Raw genomic sequence first — 17,795 nt, 5'->3', positions numbered from 1 at the left:
TCGTTATCCTGGTATGCTGCTGGAGACAGAGTGCGCTCCACTCAGGTCAATTTCTGTCGGTAGCCGATAATCAGCAGCCGTTTACTTTCCCGGTACTGCTTGACACACTGGCCGTTTTTGGGGCGCATGCTGAATAACCGAATGGCACATTTGAACAATTCAAGCATGGCTCTTTGCATACGAAATTGAGATGAAGAACAGAAAAAGGACCTCTTGCAACAGTGCAAAAAACGAAATATCCTTGGTTGGTTCCCGGCCGGCAAATGAGCTGGGCCTTCGACAGTATGCCACAGGGTGCCGTGAAGCGGCGTGTGGAAACTAGTGCACGGGGCCATCAATCCAAATCGTTGCTGTTGTCATTTACGCTCATGTGCATTGAAACAAGTTGGATTGAAGAACACTTATCTTGATATTGTAAAGAGACGTGTCAGACGTTGGATCTATTCCCCCTTTTATCCGCTCCTCAAACAGTTACCGCGGTGGCGCTTTACAGGCTTTGTTTCTTAGCACGGCCCACGGAAGGCGAGCGCAGACACAAATGAATTTCCTTGACCGAATCGTAGCTCAGTGGCAGGGATTTAGGAGGCTGCTAAAGGAGAATAACAGAATGGCGACTCTGCCGCTCTATATCAGTGGGTAATTAAAATAATAGAACGACGCATTGGTCAACGATCACAATTGTAGCTGACGGGGAAAGGAGGAGCGCATCATCAGAAGCAACAATTCATTCGGAATCCTTGTTTGACTGATCGTTGGCTGCTCACTTTTATAACATGAGCAGAAAGGGACAGCGGGCTCCATTTGAACTCTGCGAAAGCAGTTGTCAGTTGACTTGAATTATTTGTCAAGGAGTGAGATCAGATGGCGTCGATAAAGGGGGAAAAGCACCCGAGAGTGTCAGTTTTGGCCCAAACACACATCCAAAGAAAGCAAGCCTCATGCGATCACTCATGCGCTCGCGTGTATGGTTCTTGTCACGCGCCCTCTTGGATGAAGCCCCGCTCTCATCCCCTCCCCTCTCCTGCGAACCATTCCTACTCGACCCAGAGCACCAATGGGATCACACTCAGCCCTGACTGACAGCCACGTCACAGTAGATTAACCAATCATTTGGCAAATTTAGCCTGTCGAGAAGCTGACAGCTCCCATTTCCGTAAACACGGAAGAAGGATGATTGCGGGAATAGATGGATGTGGCCCACTGGGAGACATGAAGCGCTTTGCTTCCAAGCGGCCGGCACCGGAGCACGTCTGGATCACCGAAATCCCTGACATGTGTGCCCGGCCGGTGGTAGCCACGGGGGGGGGGGGCCTCCTCTGCCGTCCTCCTCTCATGCGCGCAAACATTTCTCCCCCTCGGGCGCGGGAAAGCGACCCGGAGGTGACGAGCACTGCCATCCGCCCACCTCTGCGAGCGGGATTACATCAGAATTGATTGACCCCGGCGCCACCTTGCAATGTAAAGTTGCAGCCTGCACAGGGCTGACAGGCTGCGGCTAGCCGTTGTTTCATTTTTAGGCGTGACCCCCCCCCCCCATCATGTTTCTTGGAGACGCATTTTTACACAGAGTCGCACCAGATGGATTCCTGAAGTGACGACATGACCCTTTTTCGACTAAACTTACACGTGAGCACAAAAACAGATGGCGAGGAACCGAGATGGAGCCTCCGAACTGGCTCGGTGGGGGGAAACGTCTGAAGAGGAACGCTGGTCCCCAACGAGGCGAGCTAACTTGGGGAAATTAGGTCAACGTGTTCCTTTTGACTCCATGGGGGGGGGGGAGGAACATGATGCGTGTGTTGTGTGTTTGTGTGTGTGTGCGTGTGTGTGTTGCAATCATCACAGTGTGTTGCAATACTGCCAAAGTCGAAGTTTACATGTTTGTGTGACTAAATGGGTTTCAGTGCAACCAAGAAAACGTCTCTCTCTCTCTCTCCATCATCAGGGTAAGACATACATCCAGTGTAATTGCTATGAGAATTAGGGGCTATATTTCAATGTAATTAGAAACTTGATAATTGGACTAATTAGATCTAAACGCGACGTGAGAATTACTTTGATTAAAACAGGTTCTCACCTGCAACCAGTCTTAGAAGAAATCCAAGAAATGTTTTTATAAAGGCGCGAATGATTATTTCTAATGGTTATGCATAATGAAAAAACAAAACATCTTACTGATTTAAGGCAATTTTATTTTTATGTTGTTTCCTGGAAATATATGTCGAGAATTTTTAATGTTGCAATAGCGAAGCGATGTTATCGGTACATTAGCTCCTTAATTGCTCCACAGGGATAACGTTTTCCGAATCTGAATTACGAAGTGGGAGGAGGGTCAAATTAAGAATGACTCAATTCTGCTTGATCAAATTATGATACGGAAGCGTCATCAACAGTCATCAACCTTTCTCAAACAATCGACATTAAACTGCAACATCTGCGCATCGGAGGATTAACGTGAAGAGCTGCAAGGTCACCAAATGAGTTTCCGCGCATGTTCAAACGTGTCGCCGGAATGTCGGATGGCCGCGCGCAAAGAAAGGCAAATCATCACGGGTGCTCTTTGTTCCATTCATTTCTCCGCTAATGACCTGGAATTCTCCAGAGACGTTTCCAATTGTGCATTATTGAGCCTCGTGGGGCACAAGTTAACTTTTATTTTTTTTTTGGTTTGTTTGTTTTCATTGAGTTCATCTCGTCCAAATAGGCGAGGAAGAGGAGGAGTTCATTTCACGTCAACGCAACTGCCATCTCTGCCTGATTAATTCCTACAACCTGTCACTTGTCATACGCTTGACAGACGGCCGACGCAGTTGTTACGGACGTTGAAGTTGCACCTGCGGCCAAAAAATATCACAAGTATGCGCTCCGTGTTTGTTTTAGTTGTAGCGCGTCCAATGCCGTCGAGCCTTTTTTAGACAAAGCCATACGTCTCGTTGGGTTTTTGCTTTTTTTTTTTTTCCCTTAAAAAAAAAAAGAGTGCATTGCATGACACATCCGAATATCTCCAATCAAATCCAAAGTTTGGAAATGTTTGCAGAATCATGCATGAATATTAGGACACCCTCTCCAAATCTTCATGAGCTCACTCTCGTATGGCTCAATAGATGGCAGTCATATCCCTCAGCCACGCCGCTCGCGCAAGCAAGCACAGGTGCACACCGGATGCTCATGCAAGCAGATGCATCAGTGGGATCAGAGAAACGATCCATAAGTTACATCACATCATTATCATGCGACAAAGATGACCAAAAAAAGCCCAGAAATAAACAGTCCCCGCCTCTCGCTTCTCTTCTAGTCCTCAGGTAATGTGGAGAAGCCTTGGCAAAGTCAAACATCACAGCGGGAGGGATGCGTGCGGCAATGACTTTGAGCTTGCACCGTCTTTTGTTTTTCTTGAGGGTTTTTTTTTTTTTTTGTTGTTGTTGTAATATCCCTGTGAAAGCCAACAGCAGCGCGGTGTCTTTCTAATGTTCTGATGAGGTGAGGTCATAAAAGAGCCTTTAGCTCCAAGATGGGCTAACGCGTTCTCCTGTCAAGATGGAATCAATACCAACACTTGGAAGCCGGGCCGTCATCGCGGTGCAAGCTCAAAGATGGGCTAACGCGTTCTCCTGTCAAGATAAAATCAATAGCAACACTTGAAGCCGGGCCGTCATCGCGGTGCAGTGCTCATCAAGAACGGCGGGAAAGAAATGGCTTTTGCACAACTCCGCAACTGCTCACAGGTCTTACAAATAAATAAAGAAATACACAGACGGACGGATTGAGAAAGAAATAAATAAATACGCAACAGCGAAATGAAGAAGCGAGAAAGTCATTTGATCGTATTTGCGTGTCGTCTCTGATCTTGTTGAAATACGACTCATGACTAACACGCACAAGTTTACGATTTTCAATTCCCCAGAGAGCGTCATTGAGTGGCTCCCACTCGCCCTACGGTACGAGACCGCCTCCCCTTAATTTAGTGGAACAACAAAACGCTGAATGTACTGTACTTTGTTGTTGAAATGGGACTTTTTGCTTTCAGCTTCTTTTGGATGCCGCATGGAAGTCGGAACGCTACGGTTGTTTGTTTCGCGTCGGATCAAATCACTTTTCTTCATACACACATCATTGTAATTAACATGTGTAAACCGGATGACATGTTCCTGTTTTTACATCTATAAATGTTCATCCTGGCCATTTTAGAACATACCGATTGGTGATGTCCAAGTACTTTGTAACGCGCTTCGACTGAATCAGGACACCTGCTCATTACAGCAACAGCAGGTAGAAATGGAAGCAAACGCATGCTGCGGAAAAACTTGAATTGAGCGTCTGGTGCCGAGTCATCAGAGAGAGAGAGAGAGAGAGAGTGCGAGAGACAGCCCCCCCCCCCCACACCCGATTAATTGTGTTCCAATGCGTTTGTCCATTGGGTGGATTTGCTACGTCAGAATGAGACTTACAGCAGGGAGAAGGTGTACTCCTCCAGCTCCTCCATGTCGAGGTTGTGCACTGAAGGCTGCGTCTCGCGCTTGCCTGCGCCGCCGCCGACGCCGCCGCCGCTCACGCTGGGGCGGCGGCTATTTGTCTTCTTGATTGGCTTCTTCTGTGAGGAGCAGCAATCGAGGAGAGCACACGCAGACGTCATTTGTAAGCAAAGCAGGAAGCGGGCCTCCGAATTTATCTCCGGGGCGGGGGGGGGAGTAGGGGGGGGGGGGGTGCAGGCGGCTTGACAGTGACGGCGCGCGTGACGCTTTCGGAGCGTCGGAAACGCCGCACGATTGACACGAGAAGAGAGCGATGGAGAAATGGCATGCGGCACGCCATCATTCAAGCGGAGTTTGTTGTTTGGGAAAAGGCGCGCACGGTGACGGTGGCGTTAAATATATGATATCCGAGAAGCGACACTTCCCCTCTGCCAACGCCCTCCCCCGCATACAAGTCGTTTACTGTCATCGTCATAAACACAGTCAAATGGAGTTAGGAAGCGGGGCTTGAAATATTTCACCAAGGTACTTGGGAGCAGATATTATTGGTTAAGCCGCCAACATGTTAACGGCTTGCTTCCCCGGCGCTGTCAGCCCCGCGTTGCCCTTGGGTGGGCTTAGCGCCTTTCTGCTTGAAGTTGTGAAATACTCATCCTGATGTATGCTAATGAGCGCCGCGGTTGCAACCTCTCTCCGTTTGCCGCTTTTCAACCTGCGCCTCTCCTCCGCCTCCCGAGAGGAGCCCAAAAACCCAGCGAGAGCGAAATGAGCCGAGCCCAATAACAGCGACGTTGGTTTTTCACGGGGCAATCTTGGCCAAAGAAAGCTTTGGATTCCAGAGTGATGATCACAATAAAAAAAAGAGAAGAAAAAAGGGTGGAAAGAAGGCGGAGAGTAAGCGAGGGAGGGTGGAGGGGGGGAAGGCAGCGGGTCTATGAACCACAATGTTCTCCCGGCGTCTCCCCGCAATAAATTTAATGCAATACCTTAAACGCGGATCTGGTATTATAGGCGGATTCCTGCCCCGCGGGCAAAGTGGTCGCCTGGAGAAAATTCATTTTAATTAGGCCTGCACTGCAGGTTGAATGGTTGAAATTTGATCCCTCGCGCTTCCAGGCTGGGGCCGGCTGGAGATCACTCCACTTAATCATTAGACAACTGGGTTCCACACCACAACATTTGACAGACTTAGCGAGGTTTGAAAGACCACCACGGGGGGGGGGGGGGGGGGGGGGGGGGGGTGCACAGAGGCTGAAGGAAAGTAAAACCTCACCGCAACAAATTAATTTATCGAACAGGAGGCGACGGATGAATGGCAGTCGGCGGGGCCGCGTTGACTTGAGCGGACGGCGGATTCACCGACTCGCCGGAATGGCACGTGGAGCGAGGGTTCAAACTACTTGAACGCTGAGGTCGTCGAACGGCCGCAGCAAAATTTGCGCAACGCAAAGTGCCGGGCTTTGCTGAAGTCCTCTGTGGCGCAAAGCAAGAGCCCCAAGAGAAAACAAAAAACAAAGGAGGTCTGCCCGGCGTTGCTGATATCACTGAATTTGGCTAATCGCGCAGATCAAAACTGGCTTGAAAGACTGCGAAATACCTGCTGGTGTGAAATGCTTTTTGACAAATGTCAGATAGAAGAAGAAGAGGAGAACAAAGAGGAAGAACAGCAGGTCCGATACATTAAAAGAGAGGAGGAGCCAGATTTCCCTTGCACGAAAGAAGATGAGAGGCTGGGGACCCGCGCGCGTTGGAGTCTGTGCGTGAAGCGAGAGGTGGGGAGGGCAGAGCAGAGCAAAGTGGAAAAGGGCGCTCATTTCAAAATCACTCTTACCTTCCAGTGGATGCCACCCTCTTCCTTCTCCCTCCCAAGTTGACTCTTTCCTCCCACGTTGCCAGAAATGTCTCCTGGACCACCCTCTTCCTTCTCCCTCCCAAGTTGACTCTTTGCTCCCACGTTGCCAGAAATGCCTCCTGGACAAGGAGCCTTCCCTGAATTCCATAAAAAAAAAAAAAAAATACAGTGTCTGTTTTCAGAGAGGTAGAGAGATGAAATAACGTGATACCTTCCACATCATTACAGATGATCCAGAGTTTCGTATATTTCTCACATTAATTGAACATCGGACGGTACATTGTCATCGTTGACGATGCTACGGGAGGAAACACGGTTCGGTAAACATCCTGGACAGTCCAAATTTCAAACTGCAGATAATTCTCAACGCAATAATACATGTTTTCTACTTGTCTTTTCTTTGTAAAATTACTTTTGGAAGTGCCCTCTCCCCCCCCCACCCCCCGCCCTTTTTTTTCTGTAATTTGGATGGTAAGCCGCCAGATGTGTGTCTCATGCATGAAGAGTCAGAGATCTGCATTATTTAGCATATTAACATTCACAGAATTTTAAAATGGGGTTCTCGCATTGCCTGAAGGTTGTAATTAAGTAAACCTTAGCTTTATACATGCAAAATCCCGCGATGCAAAAGTTATCACCCACATGAAAGTGTCCACATCTATATCATACAAATGAAATACGACTTTTCTTTCTGCAGAATTAAATAGATCAGTGAGATATATATATATATATAAAACGTAAGGTGCAATTGCAGACTGTTGAATGCTAACTATGAAAGGTGACCTGCTTTTTAATTTTATTTTTGGGGGGAAAAGTGAAACTAATGGTTAGGGTGTGTTAAAATCGTTTTTTGTTTTTGTTTTGTTTTTTTTTTTCCATTTCCCCCTACACCCCTCACGATCGTCTTGGGATCAGTCCGCGGGCTTGCGGTCGATCACGATCGACCTATTGGGCGCCCTTGATTCAAACCGTAGCAAGTAGGCGATGAGCTAAAGATGCGCCTAATGAGAGGACGCTTTGCCGCTTGTACGCGTTCAAGGACAACAGCTCAACGAAAACAAACAGCTACTGTTTGGCCCGCTGCGAATTATGATGCATTTTGCTTCACCGAACGCGGCGATTGTGTGAGGCCTCACTGGCTCACTGCTCAAGCGGAGGCTGCGCGGACAGCTGAGGGCTACGTCCGTGACCTCGGAGCACTGGAGCAGCCACAACTCCGGCCTCTTCAGGCACTCGAGGCCAGCAACGATCCCCTATGCTACCGGCATGTGCGAAGACTTCAGACATCGACACACCCACGTACGGACGATCATGAATAGTATTCCGCATCGACGTTCAACGCTTTCCGGTGTGGAAATACGAGCGCTGGCTCCCAAACAAGCCGAGGAGACAGAAAAGCCCCAAGGTCCGTTACACTGTGGAGACCCCGTCAGGATGTCAGCGCTGAGCGCTGCAATGGTCGCTTGCTGCTCACCTGGGCGCTTTATTGCCTGATGACTGGGACAAAGTTCCTGCAAAGGGAACACAGGCTCAGGTACGCACGCTTGAGCCGGTGTCGGTTTGTTCAAGGGATTCTAGAAGGACTAGGACCCAATGGCTAAATCTGAGAATTTCAACAACAACAACAAAAGTACAAATGTGTCCATAACTGTGTTGCGTTATGAGACTCGGCCTCATCCACCTTTGCAAGTTACATTTCTCATAGAAACTGTGACTGACTCGGCCGCTTTTTCCGCTTACGCTTGGTGACGCATAGCATATGCGTATCCACTTGCTGATTTCTTTTTTTCATACACGGCTGCAGTCACAAGAATGAAAAACGACATTGGAATGGCAGTGACCAGTGTTGCCAAGTGGTCAGGAAGGAACGTGGCTCAAAGTCGCTCAATGACGCCGTCACCCAAAAACCAAGAGGCTGCAAATTGCGGCGGAATCATCGGCGCGCGCTCAAAGTGATCCACTAATGGCGATCACGAAACAAGACGCTAATCTAATGAGTCATTTCGGTTCAAACAAAGCCGACGTAACCGGATCAGTCATTGAATGGGAAAGGTCACTTAACCCGAAGTGCCTGCAGCTCATCTTCAAGTTATAAAAGCCAAATACTCTCCATCGTGCTTGGATGAGTCAACCGAGACGTTCGGTCCAAAAAGGAGATCGTGACACAATAACATGTCATCATCTCCAGCTTTTGAAGGGGGTTGAAACACGTCAGCTCTTCTCTTCGATTGGGATGTCAGGTTTTGTTCTGAAAGCGACACCTCACACTTTTTTTTGGGGGGGGGGGGTGTGTACCACGGGGATGAATTCAATTTCAGCCCCAGGAAGCCAAACTTTCAGTCGTACCGTCATACTCGGCTTTTTGACACTGCGTGACAAGAGGTCTCCATATATTTCCGTCGATTCCGAGACAAACGGGTAATGAGACCCCCCCCGCACCCCCCGTCACACAGAACGTATTAGAAATAAATGGGAAGGAAATGTCTCAAACCCTCAGACTTGACAAAAAAAGCGGCAAGAGCGGGCTGAATAATTTGCTCCTCTTTCCCTCGTTGCGGTAGATTAGCATTTTCAAGATGGTCTGAAGCTGTCCGACTGGGGGCTTCCTTCAATGTTGTCGTAATCCCTCCACATAAACACCTGAATTTCCTCCAGACGTCACGCAACATGAACGGATCTGCATGCAAATGAGGAGAAAACGTCACTTTGGCTTAGCCGGCGGCAGGAACGAGGGACCTTGCCGGACAACCTTTTGGAGCCGCTATTTCACTCACGGATCGGGTTCGCTTCCCCGGCAAACTTCTCACCGGCCCTACAAGGGCGCTCGCATGTGCCGACGCGCGCATCTGTGGTTTGCGCGGACCCGCTACCTCGAGCCGCGCGGCGGCCGAGCACGAATCTCACGGCGAGCGCCTCCCTCTTTCGCGCTCTGTCGAAAGCCGCTCGGTTCGTCGGGGGACGTATCCCTCGTGGGCGTTAGGATCTCTGTGGGGGGGTCACAGGTCAGTTGGCGGAGGAAGCGACAAGCTGTGAAATGTAAAAGAGCAATTTCTTCCACATGTTTCGGCGCTGGGAGAACACTGCCGAGCTGTCAGCCGGCATCACTTTTAAAATGGGCCGGCCCGCTACCCAGCAGACCTGTCACAACTCATTTGTAATTAAAAAGCCCGTGTGATGTTTCGAGCACAACATGACAGAAACTTTTGAGGACTGTTAAATAAAGATGAGCAAGGCTTTCGCTAAAGTTGCATTCGTAACAACGAGGCTGATGGCATAATCCGATCGATGGCGGCATGCGCAAACTACATTGAGTCACTTTGAATATGGGACGCTGCCTTCGGTGCTGCACTTTGCTCTTCTTTCCACGCGGACGTTGGGGAGAAAGAAAACCGCCACGAAACCAAACGCTTCTTGCATCTCAACAACAAGTGGATATTTACGTGCCTTTTTTTTCCTGTCACATTGTGTCAAAACGATCCACCCGACTGAGCTCTTCGTTGGCCTTGCTCACCCCGATGGTTTATGTATTTTAGAGGTGGGTGTAATGCAGACGTGTTGTGTGTTAAGTCAGGGTCTATCAGCCATAATAGTCACTGTGCAAATATTTGGTGAGATTTTTTTTTCTTTTTTTTTTTTTTGGAATGCTTCTGCTGTTTTTCTGGCAACGTGTCTAAGCAAGCTTTGCCCGCTGTCTCTACCCATCCCTGCCCTGCGGCACTTGTACGCCACTGAGTGAAAACTGCCACTCTTCCGATGGCACTCGGGAGTGACATTAGGGTGACATTTTCTTCCCACTGTGGCATGGTCGGAAGTAAGTGAACATGAAACCCCTACCTGGCAGAGATGAGGAAGAGCAAGCGGAATCCGCTGACAGGTGCAGGGGAGAGCCCCGGGGGGAGCGCATCCCGGCGCGTTCTCCCGCCCCACCGCTGGGGCCGGCGTGGAGCGGGTTCAACTGCGGATGCGTCGGCTGTGGATCGGGTTTGGACCCGGAGGGAGCCCGACCCGGCGGTCGGTCGTGCCGGACGGCGGGCTGGAGCATCGCAGGGGTGCGTAAAGGCGGCATCCGTCGGGCGACGGGGCACTCCGGTGACCCGGATGCGCCTAATGGGAGTTTCCTGATCTGAAACAATGAACCAGTGGATATTCCTTGAAACTACATCTCGACCAAGCTACGGCCCGGGGGCCATTTTGGCCCCCGACGTGACAATAAATAAATAGAAATGACATTTGACATGGGCCGTGAGGTTAGTTCAAAAAGGTGAAGGTGAGCATAGTGAGAAGGGAGGGTGGAGACTTTTCGCGATCGTTGAATATACAAAGAAATGATTCAAAGAATAACCCAATTTATCTTCAAAGCACTGTCGTGAATAAAGATAATTCCATTTTGAAGGCCAAAAGAGTTTTTCTTCCACTTTGTGCTCTCTGGCTGACTGATGACGACGTCACTTGAATGATCCTCAAGCAACCGTTTGAAAAATGGCCCCCTTACGACAGTTTTTTTTTCTTTTTTCTGGGCTCTGAATGCGGAGATGGGATTCGGCTGCTGTTTAGTGCAGAGCTGGATCTACTCTGTGAGAGAGACAGACAGAGAGCGAGAGAGGGCTGCTGGCCATCCCAAAAATTTGGAAACAATCCTCAACTATTTGTCTTCACAGAAAGCTGATGAAATGAACGAGAGAATACAAACAATCTAGAATTGCTTTCTTGACTGACTTGAGCTTGTTTGAAAAAGAATTTAAAAGTGGCCCTTTCGTCCTTCCATTCATCCTTTCTATATGCGGCCCTCTGACAAAAAATTTTGGACCGCCCTGCTTTCGACACCCGAGTTTGAATACGGTACTCTCTTGGATCTGCATCACCGTTAATTGCAGGAGAGCAGCATGCGTGTCTAATTGCAGTACAGTGATCAAACTTCCGCCGTTCGTATTTGTCACAGTGTGAAATGAGGACACTTGTTTGATTTTTTTTTTTTTTTTTTATGGGTTGAATTTTTGGGCATTGAATGCAAAGATGCTGAGTCTCGGCACAGCAATCTTCTGTCGAAATAAAAGTTGCGCAATGACTCGTACGACTCACTGGGATAAATTGTCAAAAGGGGAAGGAGTCAAGTATCCTTTGCGGGGGAGATTTGTCCCTTTTTTGGGGAATACAACAGCTAAACTGGTAGCAGAGACACACCGACGCTCACCTGGAAGTACAGATTGCACAGCCAGTTATCCAGATCAGAGGAGATGAGCGCTTCGATTTTCTGAAACTGGTCCACTTGCGTGCTGGGCTCCCCTCTGAGCAGTGGAGTTTTGTACCTGGTTCAGGAAAAAGTGAGGAGAGTGACTTGAAAGAGTAGCTATTGATTTTGGATGAGGAAAAGGGGGTGAGAAAAGTGAACGATTTGCATGTCTGCCTCACGGATCTCCCATTTGGGCTTCAAATATCTGCTCGAGTCTTCTTATGTGGACCGTATGATCTCCCTGTACTTGCATGTTGCATGTTTGTTTGTTTTTGGGGGGGGGGGGGGGTCTACTTCTGCTTCCTCCCACATTCCAAAAACAGGCGTGGTCAGTTTATCAAACCTCTAAATTGCTCCAAATATTTGAACGTGAATCTTTTCATTTGCACAAAACTTGCATCAGACCGACTGGCGATCAGTGCACCTCTAGCCAGTCAGACGGGACCGACTGGCGCGCACCTGCGATCCCAATGGGCACAGGCGGGATACCTGTCGGATGGATGAATGGCGGGACGGCTGACAGCAGGTGGAACCCGCGCAAACGTGTCCAAACGCCACACCGAATTCCACTCCCGCTAACATACCTGCCGTGAAGCAGGCCAAGGCTCGGTCCGCAGATGGGAAACGCCCCCCAAGCCGGAACAGACTTCATGTAGCCGCTTTGTCCCGGCGATGCCGTCAGTCGGAAGATGAGGACCATGCAAGGGAGGATCTCACAGGCGGGGGGGAAGATCTGCAGACAGGAGACGCAGAGAAAACAAACTCATTTTATGCAGGCCAACACGCGTGCCTGCAGGTGCAGCCGGCAACGGAGGCACACGTATGCACACGGTGCTTTTGCTAATGCACGACTACTGTAATGAAGTCAACAAGCACACAGTTGCTCTAACCCACAAAGCCAGTGACAGACTGGAGGGAACAACAACAGCAAAAGCAGCCACTTCATCGACATCCTCGTCTTGAATCCACCTTGAATTTATTTCCAGCCTCCTTAACTGTCATCCCTCCCCGTCCAACTCTCTCCAAACGTTGGCGGGACAAAGACTGTCGCCGTCAAACACAAAGTGGGGGAAAAGTGACGATTGCCCAAGTAGTCCGTGAGCTGTCGGTGAGTCGATTTGCAACGTACGGAGGCGACCATCAATCAACCCGATGATATTGAGGCCATCTCGCATGAGGCTAATAGCATTAGCGGTGATCACACTCCATACCAAACATGCGCTTTCTTATTCAGATGGAGAACGGGAAAAAAAATGAACCGACAGTGAATTGTGTGCCACTTCATCCATCACCGGGTGAAAATAGATGTCATCTTTTTATTCGTTGAAACGGAAAGCATCGAGTCTGTGTTTGAAGCCGTAAATCACATTTCCTCTCCTGTGTTCTTTGCTTTTAGTATACCAAAACGACAGGTATTAGCGGAGAATGGAGTGAGTGAGAATGGAGGGTGTACTGTTGAATTTTTCTCTATACAGTAATCCCTCCTTACTCGCGGGAGTTAAGAACTCATGATGAGTGAAATCCGTGAAGTAGTCTTTGTCTTTTACAATGATTACATATACAATAATGGCCCAAGCTGTTAAAAAAAAAAAAAAAGTATAAACGTTTTGTTACAAACCAGGGGCAGTTTTTAGAAATACTCGCCAGAACGTTTCATCGACATTGTGGGTTTGGGTTAGCTGGTGAACAATGCAAACAATCTCGACTTGCGCTCTTGACTGACTTGAGCGCGTTTCAAAGAGCTGATGCGTTTGAAAGTGGCCCCTTCATCCTTCCTTTGTTTTTTATACGGCCCTCAAACGGAAAAGTTTGGACACCCCTGGGGTAACGCGTGATCGGAAATGGATGGGTTATTTTTCATCGAACATACGCATCTCAACACTTCAAGCAGCATTGTGTCGGACAGAGTTTCCGGTGAAATAGCTCAATCATCCAAAATCCATTGACGTGCGCTTATCATGCGTGTCTGTTGAATACTTTCTTAGTGACCATAAAAGCAGATTGTAGGAGGGGTGGGAAATGAATATTGGGGATCCCAAATCTCAAATCCTCTCAACCTTCAAACTTTTGTCTAGCTTCCCATATGCTTAAAAAAAAGAAAAAAGAAAAAAAGAGGGAACAAAGACAGCAGGCCTGACTGTTTCGCTCCCACTCGCCAGCTCAAGTGGATCTGTTTCTGTCTAAATGCAAACCCAGACGTGCAAAGTGAAGAGTGCATGAAAAAAAGAGATGGGGGGGGGGGGGGCAAAATAAGCTCCTGGCTTCCTCCTACTATCACTAATTCCTCATTTCCTCTTCGAAAGCTCTGCGAGGCCTTGGAAAGATCGCACGCTCTAGTGTGGGCTGACAGGAGAACGAAAACATCCAAGAAAGCCCCGATAGTCACACAAATCTGATCAGTGGTTTCACTGCCATCAATGAGCACAATAACAACAGGTTCTTCAATAGCTTTGAAGAGGGGGGGGGGGTGACATGAGCCGTTTACCGTGCTGTACTGAAACCAAATTTTTTTTCCCCCCTCAACTTCTGAATCCGATCCCAGGTCCTTATTCACTTCATGCCAGTTTTTTCTCTTTCTATTTGATGGGAGTAGGAGACAATCTCATCCGGATGCTCTGTGAATACGCCCACAAGTATGTTGACAGTGTCCACATTTGCTGAATACTTTTGGACTGAATGGCGTAATAGCGAGAGAAACCCTTCAACTTCTGTTTGGAGGTCTACACGTACGTCACTGAATGAAAGCAAACAAAGACTTTCATGAGTGACCATCCAAACGGATTCCTTCAGGCCTTGGCACCCGATGCTGTTGATGTTTTTCATCACATGACGCGTCCTTCCAAAGAAGATCTTTATCAACAGTAGGGTACGGATGGACTCCATTATCTTCAACCGCTTTGCTCAAAAGACACATTGAAAGAGTCGAGATGTTTGCGACGTATTCCAAAAATATCGTTGGCAGTACAGAACCAAATCCTCTCAAACCGCCGCATCCTTAACGTTATCGTCTTTTTAACGGACTCAAAGTCCCCGTATTGAGATTTGGATGCAAAATTTTGAACGTCCGGCATATACCAGTTCTGCAGAACTTTTCTCTCATTCCCATCAACCCATATCCAAATCCGGCACGATTATGCTCCCCAATGCACATGGACAGAGGAGACCCTTGCATGTTTTTTTTTTAATGCATTTCAACTTCATCCTCATTCCAATAAAACATGACTTCCTTATTTAAATGAATAATTGATAGCGGTTTGGATTTACATGCACGGGTTAAATGTCACGTTGAAAAGTTGTTCTTTTATTCATGGCAAAAGCCCAGAGAAAAAAAACCTGCGGGCTGCGCGTGGCATATTTTCATGTACGCTGTCTTTTTGCAGTGATAGAACTTCTCGTGAGCGTTTCACGTGGAGAAAACCGCTCCGTCTTCGCTGCAAATGATGAAACTGCGAGAAATGGGACGGTGAGTTTGAGATATCGCGTGCAGTGCCGTGCGGCTAGGCTACATGAGCACAAAAAGGCGGCGGGCGGGTTGTCGGGACTGCATCTTCTGATGTTGCACCATCAATGGAACCGAGCGCGTTTTCCCGTGCGGTGTCAGCATTGCGCGGGCAGCACATGTTTTGCATTTCTGCCGCTTTTTTCATCGTGCAGACATCTGAGAGGAGGGCGCTTTCAAGGCAACCTCGCCGAGCATAATGTAAATAGAGGCGCCTTTCAATGAAGCGCCCCGTTCTGTCTTTCCCCGCTTGAATAGAAAGCATATTAGAGTCAACAGAGGAAATGAAGGCAACATGTCACTGTTACCTGCCAGACACGATCTCTCGGTTCTCATTGAGCCATGCGAGTCTTACCTGTCAATCGCAAGGCTGACTGCAAACCAGTTATGCTAACGCGCCACTATTTACACATCACTTAAAAAAAGCATGGCGGTTATCAATCCAGTGTTGCCAAGTCCTCAGTAAGCAAACTGGCTATTGGCTGTCCCGAAATGACGCTTTGCATCATTGACCGTGTTGGAATGAACGCTGCAGGAGAGGAATCACGTTGCGGGAAAGACAAAAGGTGAGGAAGAAAACAAACAAAAAAAAATATCCCAACCGAAATATATTTGGAATGACAAATGAACTGTCCATTCTTGTTTCTTACTTGGGATCAGCAAAAGCGGAGTTACTGATTTTTTTTTTAAGTTGTAAGTTAAGTTTTCTTAAGTTTGGTTTGTTTTTTTTTTCTGATCCGCTTCTCCTCAGGAGGGTCGCGGCGCGTGCCGGAGCCGATCCCAGCTGTCTTCGGGCAGTAGGCGGGCGACGCCCCGAACTGGTTGCCAGCCAATCGCGGAGCACGCACAGACCAACAACCATCCGCGCCAGTCGGCCGCCGGGCCGCCCACAATGAAACATTTGAATCTTATTTTGTTGTATACAATCTACATGAACAATCTAACTCAAAAGAGACGATAGAACGGTTGAGAAAAGGATGGTCACTAATGCTCAGCGCTCATTCCGTTTCGTTTTTTTTTAAGTGAGCGCTTCGGTAGGGGGCAAAGGCCGACGGAAGCACCCGCTGCACGTCGAGAACAAGAAGAACGAGATGCGCCTTCCCATTCAAGTCTCCGATAACAGTCGCTAGATTTGTCGCTAGTCGCTTTTTGAAAAAAGAGTCACTAGAGGCATCTGAAAAGTCGCTAAGTTGGCAACACTGTATCAATCATACACTTATATCCACCATTTGTAAGATTAACATCAGTTTTGTATCGCTTTTTTTTTTGGGTACGTTTATTCCTGATTTGCTCTCACCATGAAGAGATTCTGGTTGATGTGCAGGGTTGTGTCGTAGAAGCAGCCCTGGTGTTCAATCGGGTCAGTGGATGCCATCCCTTCTTGCCGCCCTCTCTCACGATTCCAGGCGAGAGACGGACCCCCGAGACGGCTGTGAAGGGCCACGCTGACACTGTAAAGGCCCCTGGGAAGCTTGTCTCTGGTGGCCCTGAGACAACGCACACACACCTCCACGGGCTGAGGAGCTGCACTTGGCTGCGTCTGGAACAACAAACGCAAGTCCTTTTTGAAGCCATTCAGAGACAGCGAAAAATCCATTCAAGCGTCCCCGGCGCGGCTACTGATCGGTTGGTAGCCCAATGGAAACAGCTCAAACTTTGCTGGATCAATGACTGTGGTACCATGCACTACTTTTGACAATGAAAATAAAAAGAATCGCAGAGTTATCTGCGTGGTGGGGAAAAAACAAAACCGATGTTGAATTAATGGCTGCAATTTTTTGGTTGTTGGTTGACCTCTCATGTGGACTACGGATTGGTAGTGTCGATCCTTTCCAGTTTCGGGCAATTTGCTAACCAAACTGCGACGTGCATCGTCTTTGAAAATCGTCCTCCAAAGCACCGAGCGGCGATGTCGAGAAGGGCTTTGAGGAGTGCGCCAAAGTCGATAATCTTCCCAACCTTGTGCTTCATGTTAGAAATAACTCATCAATATGATCAGCAACAATCTTGGCATTGTATTATAGGTGTATTCAGACCCAAAATAACACGTTGATACTGTAGCATATGGCAAAAAATAAATAAAAATGCTCCATTCGTGGTAGGCAGGACTTATCGGTTTGTCAGCAAAAAAAAAAAAAAAACGTGAAGAAATGAGTATAATTGGTGGCAAAGTGGTTTAGCCCACACATCTCTCCCATTTGGGAGGAGGTGACGGAGGCCTTCAAACCCCCACACCTACAAAAGAGGATGAAAGAAGGCAGGGGAGGGACAAAAAGAAGGAAGATCCAAAGGAAAGACAATAAAACGGCATCGCATGCACGTCTTCGGGAGCTATTGTTACGATCCGGCCGGCGTGTTTGCGCGTCGAGAAGACGGCAGAAGGTGAAGCGGGCCAATTTTTCCATATCAGACGGCGGTTTGTTTGCCGCGAGCCTGAGCGCCGCCTAAAGTGCCGTAACATTACAGCACTCCTCCAGATGAGATCAAAGGCTCCACAGAGGGATCCGCCACGCTTTTTGGCTGGCGCGCCGCCGTCCTGTCGCCGACATCGCTTCTCCGGGCTTTGCACCCATTGACTGATGGCGCGAAATGCACTCTTAATAGAGAGAGGAAATGCCACCCACAAAAACTTCTTTTCTTTCAAAGTGCGGGCTAATATTCGGAGCTTAAGCGTTCTCGTTAATTATTTTCATTTTAATTAGTAAATCTTAATTAACAATGAACATTTACCCTTAAAAAAAA

At 48.2% G+C, this 17,795-nt stretch overlaps 1 protein-coding gene across 1 annotated transcript in view; it reads right to left on the bottom strand.

Annotated features, from left to right (window-relative positions):
* The window catches only part of ofcc1 (orofacial cleft 1 candidate 1), a 56,119-nt gene that overhangs the window by 26,606 nt on the left and 11,718 nt on the right, over positions 1-17,795 (bottom strand). Inside the window, exons 7-12 of the mRNA XM_019875536.1 lie at positions 16,351-16,593; positions 12,139-12,287; positions 11,516-11,630; positions 10,159-10,447; positions 6,304-6,461; positions 4,449-4,591 (exon numbers count right to left, since the gene is read on the bottom strand). Coding sequence (XP_019731095.1) covers positions 4,449-4,591; positions 6,304-6,461; positions 10,159-10,447; positions 11,516-11,630; positions 12,139-12,287; positions 16,351-16,593 — 1,097 coding nt within the window. The remainder of the gene's footprint in view (positions 1-4,448; positions 4,592-6,303; positions 6,462-10,158; positions 10,448-11,515; positions 11,631-12,138; positions 12,288-16,350; positions 16,594-17,795) is intronic.

Source organism: Hippocampus comes, unplaced genomic scaffold (assembly GCF_001891065.2).
Source record: "Hippocampus comes isolate QL1 unplaced genomic scaffold, H_comes_QL1_v1.1 scaffold226, whole genome shotgun sequence".
Taxonomy (NCBI): Eukaryota; Metazoa; Chordata; class Actinopteri; order Syngnathiformes; family Syngnathidae; genus Hippocampus; species Hippocampus comes.
The sequence above is the reverse complement of the archived record's forward strand: the minus strand, read 5'-3'. Positions and strand labels throughout refer to the sequence as shown.